The sequence below is a fragment of the Perca flavescens genome, chromosome 22 (assembly GCF_004354835.1).
Source record: "Perca flavescens isolate YP-PL-M2 chromosome 22, PFLA_1.0, whole genome shotgun sequence".
Lineage (NCBI taxonomy): Eukaryota > Metazoa > Chordata > Actinopteri > Perciformes > Percidae > Perca > Perca flavescens.
This window is the reverse complement of record NC_041352.1, coordinates 5465533-5479539: the sequence shown is the minus strand read 5'-3', so window position 1 is coordinate 5479539 and position 14007 is coordinate 5465533. Positions and strand designations below refer to the sequence as shown.

General features: G+C 38.5%; 1 protein-coding gene across 5 annotated transcripts in view; it reads left to right on the top strand.

The window, feature by feature from the left end:
- Positions 1-2337: 2337 nt before the first annotated feature.
- hecw1a (HECT, C2 and WW domain containing E3 ubiquitin protein ligase 1a) overlaps positions 2338-14007 on the top strand; it is a 96918-nt gene continuing 85248 nt past the window's right edge. For 3 of the 5 annotated variants that reach the window (XM_028569104.1, XM_028569100.1, XM_028569103.1), the window contains exons 1-3: positions 2338-2500; positions 6388-6445; positions 11260-11581. In XM_028569104.1, coding sequence (XP_028424905.1) covers positions 6419-6445; positions 11260-11581 — 349 coding nt within the window. In that variant the 5' untranslated portion in view covers positions 2338-2500; positions 6388-6418. The remainder of the gene's footprint in view (positions 2501-6387; positions 6446-11259; positions 11582-14007) is intronic. The other 2 variants (XM_028569101.1, XM_028569102.1) reach the window with 2 other exon arrangements.

Sequence of the window (14007 nt, the reverse complement as noted above, 5' to 3'; positions counted from 1 at the left end):
CTTATTTGTAAGTAACGCAGACCTAAATTATTATTACTGTTTAGAACTGTTTTTGTTTGTAATACAATACATTATTTTAGAATTGATTTTGCTATTCAAATATCATCAGTGTCTTATTTCTTACAAAAAATGATTACTATTGCCATATCTGAACATAAGTTATGTTTTACAAGTCGGCTATTAACAACGAATAGTGTAACACACATAACTAAGTCACACATGGCTGATATTGGCTTAATAATACTACTTTTCATTGACTTGCGTATTGAACCACCAATTTGTAGTGTCCACTAAAGTGCAGAAATGTAATTTATTTAATATAAACATTTTGTGGAAAAAAAATTATTTGGATGACTTTCATCTGATGAAGGTCTGAGTAAATTGTAAATAAAGTGAGTGCAAGAGGTTAACAGTGTGTGGGATTTGTTTAGCTGTTTCACAGAAAAAAACATGCTTTTTTATATATATATATATATATATATATATATATATACACTACCGGTCAAAAGTTTGGGGTCACTTAGAAATTTCCATTCCACTCCATTCCAGACAGAATACCTGCTGAGATCAGTTGCATTGTTTTTTTAATCAGAACAGCAGTTTTCAGATTACATTATGTGCTTACATAATTGCTAAAGGGTTCTCAACTGTTGTAGAAAGAAGTGGCTGAAGAAATGCTTGAAATCCATGTTTTTTGGTCTAAACGTCATACTCAAATTAAAAGTGGTACAGCTCCCATATACTTTGACACTCAGGGGTGTGCCTGATATCATTGGAAAGGAAACATTCTCAAGTTTTTGTTACAAGTGTCAGGGCGAATCTAGGCCTTACTGACACAGAGTTACAGAGGCTAAAATGGAGGTGTTTTATTTCCGTCCAAGTCATACATCTGTAAAGTGATTAGAATACACTGCTGTAAACACATCTGACAGGTGACAGACAACACAGCATTAGCCACATGTCTCAGCTTACTACAGAAACAATCCAGACACCAAAAGACTCAAAAATGGATTTTATATGAATTCTTTTCTACAAATATGTCTGTGCGTTTTTTATTTCTATTTGAAAAGTGCAAATAAAAAAGCCAAAAAACTACAAAATACAACACTTCTCAAATACACAAACAAACCCACATCAATCACCTTTCCAATGATATCAGGCACACCCCTGAGTGTCAAAGTATATGGGAGCTGTACCACTTTTAATTTGGGTATGACGTTTAGACCAAAAAGCATGAATTTCAAGTGTTTCTTCAGCCACTTCTTTCTACAACAGCCGAGAACCCTTTTGCAATTATGTAAGCAAATAATGTAATCTGAAAACTGCTGCCCTGGTTAAAAAAAACAATACAACTGATACAACTGAGCAGGTATTGTGTCTGGAATGGAGTGGAATGGAAATTTTTAAGTGACCCCAAACTTTTGACCAGTAGTGTGTATATATATATATATATATATATATATATATATATATATATATATATATATATATATAATACAATCAAAGTGATATTATGGAGATTTAAAGTTTTTAATATTAAATAAATAAGACATTATGAAATAACCATATACATAAATTCAGAAAACATATGGGCCTATAACCATGAAATTGTGAAATAATTCAATTAAATTAATTTAACATTTCTTTGTAACCTTTTCTGATTTTACTATTTTATTTTTATATTTTACACATATATATATATATGTGTTTTCTATGTTCATTCTTTCTATTGTATGAGATGTGTTTTTACTCTTGGTTTCTGATGTTAAGCCCTTTGGATACCTGCTGGTTGCTGTAAAGTGCTATATAAATACATTTTGATTAAATTCGGTTCATGTGAAATGACATCACGTTGTACGCGAGGGTCACGGGGGGGGGGGAATGCACGAGAGGAGACTGATGGGAATAATAAGTGCGCGCTTGCCACCGCCTGCGCGTGTATAGGCTACATGTTTATGTGTGCGTTGGTTGACGAATGGGGGCAGAGAGGAGGCAGCGTACGCGAGGAGAGAAGCGCGTTTTCTGATTGGCTGTGAGCCATTGCTCTATCCGACAAAATGTATCTTATATGACCAGAAGTGTAACCTTCAAAATAAAAGCGTATTTTAAGTTGGAATTGCCTAAATCGATAATGAAACCAATTTTCAGATAAAGCTATTTGTAATACGCATTATTTTTTTACATGCTCTACATGCAAAAATATTGACCAAAACGCCCAACAAAAAAAAAACCTTTCCATGCTCGCAGCTTTAATGTTCGATTCTGGCAGTGGCAGGAAATTCAGATAGTATTTTGACTAGCTTTACATTGGTCCAGAGAAAGAGGAAAGGATGTGACTCCAGCCTCTCTTGCGTGCCTCGTTACGCCGTTTTGTTTGTGTTCCTCCCTCCTGCCTTCTACTGTCAAAATGGAGCTCGGTGGAAATTAGCAGGTGTGTACCTCTTCGAGTTCTCATCCTTACCTTTGGAGCATGATCCACCGGCGGGTTATTTTATCCCAGGTTGGTCGTTTTCATTCTTGCTGTGTACCGTTAAATGATGCAGCCTATTATATATCAGTCCCCAGCAGCGGCCCATCTCTCCCGCATGTATGTGTCATTTTCTCCCGACGCTGGATTCCGTTTAAAACATCGATGCGGCGGTTCGTCGGCAATGACACACGAACACACACGAAATAATGTTCTTATTTTTCAGTAGGCTATGGAGCACATATCCGACAAGCAACACGAAAGCAGAATTGTGTTTGGAGGCGGTTCACATTACGCGAAACACTGCTCTCTTGTAGCTTAATTCGCTGCCGTTGCTAGCAAGCCACATCATTCTCTAAAGTTGGAATTCTATTAGACTACATAAAAAGGCAACATTGACTTGTTATCCGTTGGATATGTGCCTAATCAGTGGATACACATCTGAGAACGCCATGAGTCATCTTTCATATCTAGACCTCCTTTAGGCTATTTGCCAGTAGGCTTAGAAATAACATTAAAGTATTAATAATTAATTGTCTGAATGTTGTTTGGCATGATGTAGCCTATCGGCGCTGGAGACGTCAGGGCCGTAGCCTACAGATTCGCCCTAGTTTGCTCATGATTTGGGATGGAGGCTACTACGAGTCCTATTATAAGGGGAGGATTCCCCCCTCCCACTTTGTGTGGGAACTCCCATCCTCAAAATCCCCTTGAATACTGGAGCAACACACGGCGGGTGCCTTTCTTTTCTCTTGTTTTCCTCCGTGTTTCGGTGCCATGCAAATCACTCGCCTATAATTAACCCTCCTGTTATGTAGCGGGTCAAATTGACCTTTTTCAGCAATAAACTTCTGCTTGCCTTCCTTAGTGTAATTAACATTTCAATGAAAATGGCACATGTATGTACCCCTGTTACGCAAGTCCTCCCCCTGCATCTGTCCAATAAAAGACAAAACCTAAGCTGGGTAGAAGACTGAACTCCTCTTCTGCACACATTTTTTCAGCAAAAAGGTAGACAGCAAAAGAGTCCCAAAAATTCACCAAAGTCAACCAGAGATCGGTGCTGCTAAGAGTTGTTTTTATTCAGTTTATGAAGCTAACAACACTCAGTTCCACTAATTTCCCCCCAGGCTGCATCTGGTTTTCTGTAGTGTGAATATGTCTTCTGATCCACCTTTTTTTTGACATGATACCATTCTGATCTCCATGCTTATCCTGTGCTGGCCTCATCAATCTCTGGCTGGGACTGCTTTTTACTCACTCTCTATGCTTTCTTCTGCCCCTGGCATAATATCATTATAAATATATAATAAAAATCTTGACTGGTTTGCTCTCAGTGTGTCTAAAAGGCGTATGTATTGCAAACTGGATCAAGATGATTTTCCTCTCTTCTCTGCTATCTGCCTCATCTGTCCCCTAATCAAGCAACAAGCCAGAGGGAGGGGGGGATTCCCAGAGCAGTTGACTCTTGCTCTGCATGGTCTCAGCAGTGTATGCTGGTCCTCTGATTTTTCCACATTTCATGCTCTGAGTGGAACACTGGTTACACATTTATATTCCATGTAGTGAAGAATATACTGGTTATACATATGTAGGGGTTGGCTGTAGCTCAGTCTGTACGGAGTTGGGTTGGGAACCGGAGGGTTGCCGGTTCAAGTCCCCATACGGGCCAAAGTATGGTGGTGGACTGGTAGCTGGAGAGGTGCCAGTTGAGCAAGGCACCAAACCCCCAACTGATCCTGAACCAGGAGAATTCTTTATATAGACCTAATTGTATTCTAATTTTATTTTGGAAGTTATGTGCTGTAGTTATGGCTGATACTGGGGCAGGACCATCACAGGAAAGAAGGAACTTAAACAAAGAACAACTAAAAGCTAAAAGGGAGAAAGACAGATGACAAGTCAATCTCGGTCGGGCTTTCAACAGATGGAGACAATCACGGGATTGTAAAGGATTCAAAACCCACCCCAAATTGGCCCTTAGTACAATATGTCTACTTCATTCATAAAATGCAATGTGTGATGCGGTTGCACGTCAGTAGCCAACATTAAATTACACCCCCCTTTCATTTAGCACAGACGTTTTTATTCCTTTTAGCCTAGTCCGTGTTTGTGTTGTCCTACTATTTTCTTCCCCCTGTAGCCTACCTGGGTAAAGCATCCGTGGGTTTCATGAAATGCGATATATGAATCTAAGATATTATTACGTTCGGCTCGTGGCACAGTGACGGTGATAGTGTCACCCGGTTTAGCTCACGAGACATCCAAAGTAGGAGAATAGGGGGCTTTGAGCCGGGTACAGACGCTGGCTACAGAGCTCCGTCGTATCAGCGGCAGTTAAGTGACCCGAGAATATATTTTCTTCCTTTGCAGGCTTGCCTCTTCATTGCGTCAATGCAAACCATGTGACCTTTCAGAGATGCACATGAAAACTGAGAAGTGGAAATATTAGCTGTTCCATTAGACACTTGGATAGCTCTGATTGCTGTATATCTCTGTCGGATAGCTCTGATTGCTGTATATCTCTCTTGGATAGCTCTGATTTTTGTATATCTCTGTCGAATAGCTCCGATTGCTGTATATCTCTGTCGGATAGCTCTGATTGCTGTATATCTCTGTCGAATAGCTCTGATTGCTGTATATCTCTGTCGGATAGCTCTGATTGCTGTATATCTCTGTTGGATAGCTCAGATTGCTGTATGTCTCTGTTGGATAGCTCTGATTGCTGTATATCTCTGTCGGATAGCTCTGATTGCTGTATATCTATCTCTCTTGGATAGCTCTGATTGCTGTATATCTCTGTTGGATAGCTCTGATTGCTGTATATCTCTGTCGGATAGCTCTGATTGCTGAATATCTATCTCTCTTGGATAGCTCTGATTGCTGTATATCTCTCTTGGATAGCTCTGATTGCTGTATATCTCTGTCGGATAGCTCCGATTGCTGTATATCTCTGTTGGATAGCTCTGATTGCTGTATATCTCTGTTGGATAGCTCCGATTGCTGTATATCTCTGTTGGATAGCTCTGATTGCTGTATATCTCTGTCGGATAGCTCTGATTGCTGTATATCTCTCTTGGATAGCTCTGATTGCTGTATATCTCTCTTGGATAGCTCCGATTGCTGTATATCTCTGTCGGATAGCTCTGATTGCTGTATATCTATCTCTCTTGGATAGCTCTGATTGCTGTATATCTCTCTTGGATAGCTCCGATTGCTGTATATCTCTGTCGGATAGCTCCGATTGCTGTATATCTCTGTCGGATAGCTCCGATTGCTGTATGTCTCTGTTGGATAGCTCTGATTGCTGTATATCTCTGTCGGATAGCTCTGATTGCTGTATGTCTCTGTCGGATAGCTCTGATTGCTGTATATCTCTCTTGGATAGCTCCGATTGCTGTATATTTCTGTTGGATAGCTCCGATTGCTGTATATCTCTTTTGGATAGCTCTGATTGCTGTATATCTCTGTCGGATAGCTCCGATTGCTGTATATCTCTGTCGAATAGCTCCGATTGCTGTATATCTCTGTCGAATAGCTCCGATTGCTGTATATCTCTGTCGGATAGCTCTGATTGCTGTATGTCTCTGTCGGATAGCTCTGATTGCTGTATATCTCTGTCGGATAGCTCTGATTGCTGTATATCTCTGTTCTCCATGTTTCTGTGTGGAGGTCACCGTGTCTTTATATCTCTGTTTTCTTTTATTTGTCCATATGTGCTTCTGCTCCTTCTCAATTATTCATATTTTTATCTTACAAAGATGAAGTATGAAAGTGATCTACTGATGATGATGTTGTTTTTTCCCTGCACACAAATGCCACACTTGACTCCAACCTGCTACATTTACAGCCTCTGCTTTTTATTTTTTTTGCTTTTTGTGGTTTGTAACACGCCACCCTTCTCCTCCAACTTCCCTCAGGTTTTGATCTGCTTTGGGTTGACTGGTCATAATGCTGATGCAGCTCTGTAGTATCAAGGTCAGTGCCCCCCCACCCACCCGTCACCATGATCACCCACCACCTTCTCCTTTTGCCTGCTTACCCAGTTAATGTGTAACATTATGGCATTTTAAAGGCTGTTGCCAATAGCAATATTTATTTGTGTACAGCGAACTAGAATACGTTTTGTTCTGACGTTCAATATCTTTAAATGTCATCTTGTTCATGATAAAATATAAACTTACTGCATTGTCATCATATTAGCAATATTTGCCAAATCTATGAAAAAAGAAATATATATATATATTGGTTACAACCAACTGTTAAATCAATAATGATGGTGGCTTTTTTGTTTTTCATCAATATTGTTTAAGAGTTTTAACATAATCAATGTACATACATATAAAACATGTTTGACACTTAAGGAAAACATAAATGTAAAGGACAGAGACATTAAGAATAATACATAAATAAATGAATAAAAGCTTCTCATCACATCCTGTTAGATTTGACACAGCCTCTCAATCAGCCATTGGAACGTTATTTCCACCATGTTCAAGAAAGAATAAGAAAGAACGTATGTATTGTATGATGGTGGCTTTTCACTAATATTCATATCAAATTCTGTCACAAGCAGGCACATGAAAATTGCACTGTGCATGCAGATAACCTTTCTTCATCACCAACTGCGCCCAGAGTGCCTCAGTATTTAGAACTATGCGTCAGAGTGGGATGGGTTGTGCCCTGAAGCTCCGTTTCAACTAGAGCATTCTCTGATCTGATGGAAAACTCCCTCACATTTGGACTTGCTGGTGATGATGCTGTATCTTGCACTGATCACAGCATCCGCGCTGAACAGCCACCCAACTCTTAGTGTGTCATGCCACACCTTGAAACATGTTGACAGGTAGGGCTGCACGATATTGGAAAAAAAACATTGCAATCTTTTTTTTTCCTGCGATATATATTGCGATATTTAAAAAAATAAATGAAAAATTAGCAGTTGACTTAAATGGCTCTGTTTGGAAATAATTAGCCATTCTGGCAGCACAGTGGTCTAGCAGCTGAGAAGAGCAGAGGGCATCTCAGCAGTCTGCTAACTGTTGATCGCTCAAACCAAATATAAGCTGCTCTGTTTTAGGCTACAAAAACTTGCAACCCAGGCTAAAATTCAACTCTGATAGCTGCTAGGCTAATGTATGCAGTGTAAAGTGCAATAGTAAACACTGCAGTGGTGATGTGTCCACCTCAGCTGAGAATGGAGAAATGTAATTTCCTTTCCTACCGGGTATTATATTAAACGTTATCTGTTGATATCACAAGTACTTAAGCCTATAAATAATTCATAATAATGGCACACACAAAGGAACTCCCCCATATATTTAATAGACTGTCAAAGCTTCTCTTTAGTATAGGAAAAAAGACAATTCTGATAACTAACCTATGATTATTGTGTTCATTATATTCACTCCTATAACGTTCACTATAAATCTGCAAGTTTTCCTTTCTAGCATTTAGTTTAGTGCACGTCATTGAATCCATAGATGACACTGGCTTAGCCACGTTACCCTCCCCAGCTCCGCCCTCTTTTTAATGATTAACAACATTTATTTTGAACTAAACACACAAAACATACAATTTGCAACATGAACATATGCCACCCTAGCCATCGCACAAGCCCACTCTTGAATTAACGCCACCCCTTCATTCCTCCATCCTCTTAAAAGAATGTCTGGCTATCATTTAACTAGTTTGGACCCAGCTTCTTATGTGCTTATCTATACCCATCCCCTAGAACAAATAATCTTGGGCTGAATGGAACCTGGGTCCCTGCAATCCGACATAGGTTGTCATTTATCCCAGTTAAATATTTCTGGACTTTATCACAAGACCATAGGACATGAAGTAATTGGGGTCCTCTGGCTTACATTTCCAACAATTTGGGATGACTTTGAAACCAAGTCTAAACAATCTGGAGGGAGTCCAATAGAAGCGATGCATAATTCTGGTGCCGTCGGTGCTGAAGAACTGCATCCAAAAATCCCCACTAACAGATGGCAAAGTTGCAAGCATCTTAAAAATCGAGACCTAGGGATTCCAATTTGCTGTACCACATCCTCAAAGGATTTCAATATGCCACCGAGATACAGATCCCCCAGTGTGACAATTCCCTTTTCCAACCAATGCTTCTAAAAAAGGGGAGATCTACCAATAAATTTAGATTTTGCAATACTTAATGAAGTATTTAGATATGGATCCAGTTCAAACAGCCAGGCCACTTTGGTCCAAACGACATTTAGGGGAGAGATTATTGGATGTGTTTTTACCTCACCATACTGTAAGGGCAATAATGGGGCAAGAACAGATTGCTCAATACAATACCAGGGTGGGGCTCTCTCAGGAGGAAGTGACCAGTAGGCCAGATGCCTTAAGTTAAAAGCAAAGTAATAATACAACATCTTTGGTTGACCCAAACCTCCTCTATCAATCAGTCTTTGTAATTTATCAAAATGTAGCCGTGTTTTTTTTTTTTTTTTTACCATTCCATGTAAATGTCTCTTTTGTCCTTTCAAACCATTTAAAATATGACAGAGGAAAGAGATTGGATAAAGTAATTCAGCTTTGGAACACAAACCATTTTTATGGTGTCGAAAGCATATTCATAATGTTAAAAATAAATATACATTTTAAAACAGTGCATTATATTGCTTTACTCTCCCCTCTTTACTCACTTGAGTATTTATTGCAAGAAATGCAAATTTTAAGAGCCATTGAGCTCAAAAGTACCAAAATGTCCATTCTGGGTAACGTCCCGACTTAAAATCTAAGTGTAGAAATGTGACAAAAATGTCAAAAGAATTAATTATAATTTATTAATAAAAGCATAATTTTTCTACTTGGGCACAATTTGTGTGGATGTTTGCAATTATACCTACACACATAATACCAATACTGAGCTTATTTACTGTTCTACACAATAAATACTTTTGTCCAAACTTTTGGATTTCCCCAATGTCCCTCCTGGGTAACAGACATTCAAATGCATACATTACCCACAATGCATTTGCCTAGTCATGTAACAGGATATTACATCATAAAGACGATTTTGGAGGACCCCAAAACATTTGGAGAGTTTAGTAATTCTCTCTTACAAAGTTGATATTTAGCTTTTTCGGTCACTGGTACCCTGTGTCCAAAAATCATGTGTCTTTCTGAATAACGCTAATAAAACATATTTGATGATTTGATATTTCAAAACTGCCTATTTCATGTGAAATATGGCATTAATGTTTTAAAGGCTAAGATATATTTTAGCTTAGTATGCCATGTTTGACAGAGTTTTGGTGGGAAAATCATGTTTTTGTCCTTCCTGGATAACGAAGATCTTCTGTTACCCAGGACATGTCCTCGTTATCCAGATTGGACATGTTAATGAAAATAGTTTTTTTTATTAGTATTTGTCACTTTTCAAGCATTGTGTTGATATTGTTAGATTATATTAATAACATAATATGTATTTCTTTATTTTCATTCATTCAGTCATTTTTGGTCATGATCATTGTCCAGATAATGAATAATCTAATATTATAGACATAATCTAATATTGAATTGTTAATTGATCATATAATAATGTGTGTGTGTGTGTATGTACGTGCATGAGTGTCTGCCTGCTTCTTTCAAAAGTTTTCAAGTTCCATGGTCACATCTGTCCTTCCAGATGCTGTCTTATAAAGAGAGGCACAACAAAAAACTGACACAGTGGTTTTCACTGACCACTTTAGTTTTGTTGGCCTTTTTTTTTTTTGATGTTTTCGTAGTTTTTCGGATTTCTTATGTGACCCTGCAAGTGTTGCTTGCTTTTTATTGTATGTATGACTGTTGAAAAAAAAGAGAGCCTTTAGCGAAATACTGACAGTATGTCATTCCTGGCTAACGGGATGTCATCCCGAGTAACAATGACACAGTCAAGTAATTTAACTCAGATCTTCATGGTATATTACACAATCATGTTTTCCTGAGTTAAGTATACAATAAAAACATGATTACCGTTACTGTAAAGCATTTTAAGACATCTTTCATAATGTTTCTGTTTTTGGCATGGAATATTGTGTGACCAAAATCAAACGATGAGCCCATTTAATTATAAATTCCCAAATATATCATATTAATTGTGTAAAAAATTTATTTTCAGTTTTTTTGAGCAGTGTGCGCGTGTTTGGTTAGCAGTAACTATGGATATACATAAACATTTATATGATAAAAAAGGTAGGCATTGAAATCATTTTTAAATCCATTCTCGTTACCCAGGAAGGACGTTTTTCATGGAATAAATCATATGATTCATCAAAGAAAATTAAATTGCATTTCTAAATTAAATTCCTAGAAATAGAAAGTGCTTGAATTGAGTTTTGACACATTTATTTTCAAATTTTAAATCCTTATTCGTCTCTGACCCAGTAGCATGCTCTCAGTCTTCCATATTGAATACTGTCCACACTGCTGACAGTTGACTGCTGTATTTACATGTTGGGGGTTGGGGTATGTGTGGTGGGGGTGACCGTGACAGGGCCTGAAAATTCAGGGGTAGAATGTACATAATTAATATTTCACAGATTTTTTGGGTGTCAAAAACCGAATGAATGGATTTTCTCTGGAAAAAGGAAAATCACTGTTGCAATGAACCCTGTAAAATGGGACGAGGATCAATATATAGTGTGAAAAACTAGCTAATTATAGAGGAAATCCAACAGAAACACTAGTTAGGGGTTTTCTTCTTTTGATTTTCTTTGTAATCTGAAAGTCTTTTTCCTTGTTAGTTGGCTAAAAGCTTCTTGCTGGGTATTTTCTTTCAGAACTTGTACCAGAACCGGTTTCTGGGCCTGGCTGCGATGGCTTCCCCGACCTGCAGCACCCAGACCCGCCAGCGCTGCAAGAATGCGGTTCGTCAAAGCTGTGGCCCAGAGACCTTTGCCGTCAATGGTCTGGACCAGGAGGACTTCATGCTGGGGCTGTCGCGTTCCACCAGTGACACTGACCTGGTCTCCCCAGACGCACGCTCCACTCTGACCATCAGCTCCTCCTACTACACCATAGGCGAGTCTGACAACCTGGTGATCACGTGGGACATCAAGGAGGAAGTGGATGCTAGGGACTGGATAGGCATGTATCTTGTTGGTAAGTGAGTTATGACACGATGACATTAAAATGTTATAGTTTCATTGATACAAGATGAATAATAATGAAGTATATTTGATGACACAATCTACGTTAAAACAAGTGGAGTGTATGTGGATGGTTTAATTAATTGACATTTATTAATATTTAATTTATTGTTGAGCGCTTGGCTATCAGCAATTGTTTATTATTTTGAGCAGCTAATACATTTGGGGTACCACTCTATAAAGAGAATGCTTATAACCTTTGCCTTAGTTCAGTTTCAACATTTGGAGGTTTTATCTCGCTAAAGAGATAAAGTTTGACATACTCGGTGGACAGAGGCTGTGCTGTTTCCAGAACACACAGAATTCACATTCTTTATGAATGAAGAACGTATTCATCTGTTGAATACATACTACTAAAATCAACATAATAAGCAATGAATAAATGCAGAACAGAACAAACTGACTTTTAAGGAAGATTTAACACTTTTAAAACCCTATATTCACCCTAACCCTTCCTAAACAAGCCAGTAAGCATCGCCCTTTTAACCCTCCTGTTGTCAAATTGGACCCGTTAGCAAAATGTATATATATATATATATATATATATATATATATATATATATATATATATATATACTTTCGTTGAATTTTAAGTTGTTTTATTCAATTTTCTAGCGTTTCTAAACGGTATTCTGACTCAACTTTGACATACATGAGTCTTTGATTATCCATCGACATACATTCCTCTAATATTAGTCAAAATAATTCATAATTTCAGCTTTTTGGGCTCAAAAATTAAGTATAATTTAAAAATCCAACAAGGTTTATTGACCATGAATTCCGAAAAACAAGTCTAACAAGGTGTCCGTGACGTGTATACGGGACTGGTGTTAGTGGGGAAAAAAGAAATAGACAAAAACATTGAAAAAAGTGTCAAACAAAAGGGACAAAAACATCAAAATCACTGGGGGAAAAAAGCAAAACAAAACTGTAAATTTTTCTATTTTGACTCGAGAGGACAACAAGTGCGTGGTCGGCGGGGGAAGACAACACAAGGGTTAAGAGTAAAATAGCATTTGTCTAACTAGGAAGCAGGGATTGATGGAGGGATGAAAAGACGGCCTGGACGATCGAGGGTGGCAGCAGTTTTTTTGCCGCGGTGCTGGAGCTTGTCCTCCGGCTACCACCTTGTGGCGACTCCGCATGCTCGTTTCGTTCTCTCTCTGCAGCCACAGATGAAGAGTTGAATCACCGCCAGATGGTGACTGCCGTGTTGGTGCTGGTTCGTTAGTTTCCGACTTCCGAACACAGAGATGAAGAGGAGGATTTTCGTTGAGCTGGGAGTTTGTCCCGCAAGCTTCTTCAGCGTGTTTATTTAAAAACGTAGGCGATCAGTCCGAGTTTTGTGCAGCTTGAGTAGGGAAGACAATGGACGGAGAGGAAATGTCCGATCGAAGAGAGCGTGAGATAAACTGCCGGTGTGCAGGTCACTTAGCACCGTGCCACACGCAGAAAGGACATCAGGGGTGAAGGAGAACAAAAGAAAAACAAAGTACGAAGAAGGGCAGAAGAACAGAAAAGAAGAGAGACAGATAAGCTTGGGCGTTCAGCTTTTAAAGGTCATCTTCCATTCAAAGGAGGGATGTTTTGAGGGGGGCGTTCTCCTCCCAATACCATTTTCTGACGCTAAAACTTTAAACTAACTTACTCTTCTTAACGTTAAGCATTCTTAATTCAATTCAATTTGATTTATAGTATCAAATCGTAACAAGAGTTATCTGGAGACTTTACAGATAGAGTAGGTCTAGACCACACTCTATAATTTACAAAGACCCAACAATTCCAGTAATTACCCCAAGAGCAAACATTTAGTGCGACAGTGGCGAGGAAAAACTCCCTTTTAGGCAGTCTTACTAAGTCTTAGACTTACTAAGCTAAAGCTCCTATTATTGAAATATAGAGATGTTTAGCTGCACATAGAATACAAACATTACTAACATGCATTATAACATCATGATAAAAGATACGGTAACCTCAAACCCTTAAGCAAAGCAAGTCACATGGTCAAGGAGGAAGTTTCATAATAATCATCACGGCATTCTCATGTCTATATGGATAGATATTTGATGAAACATATGGATTAGTATCTGTGAAACATGTGTTTTTAAAGCAGGACATTAGAGATTGGAGCAGGGGTCTGGTCTCTACCCCTTCCTCCTTTGTAGGATCTTTTGTAGAATTTGCATTTGGCCGACGTCGATACCGATGCCGAATCTCGTTATATAAAAAAAATATTGAACCATCTTCATCACACTAACTGTGAATGAGCAGAAATTCCCCACAATTAGCGAGTGTACCTGAAGGTTCCACGAAATCCTGTCAGAGCCCACGTGCTTAACCTTCGTTGTTTCTTCACATACTCACTTAATGGGATAGGCA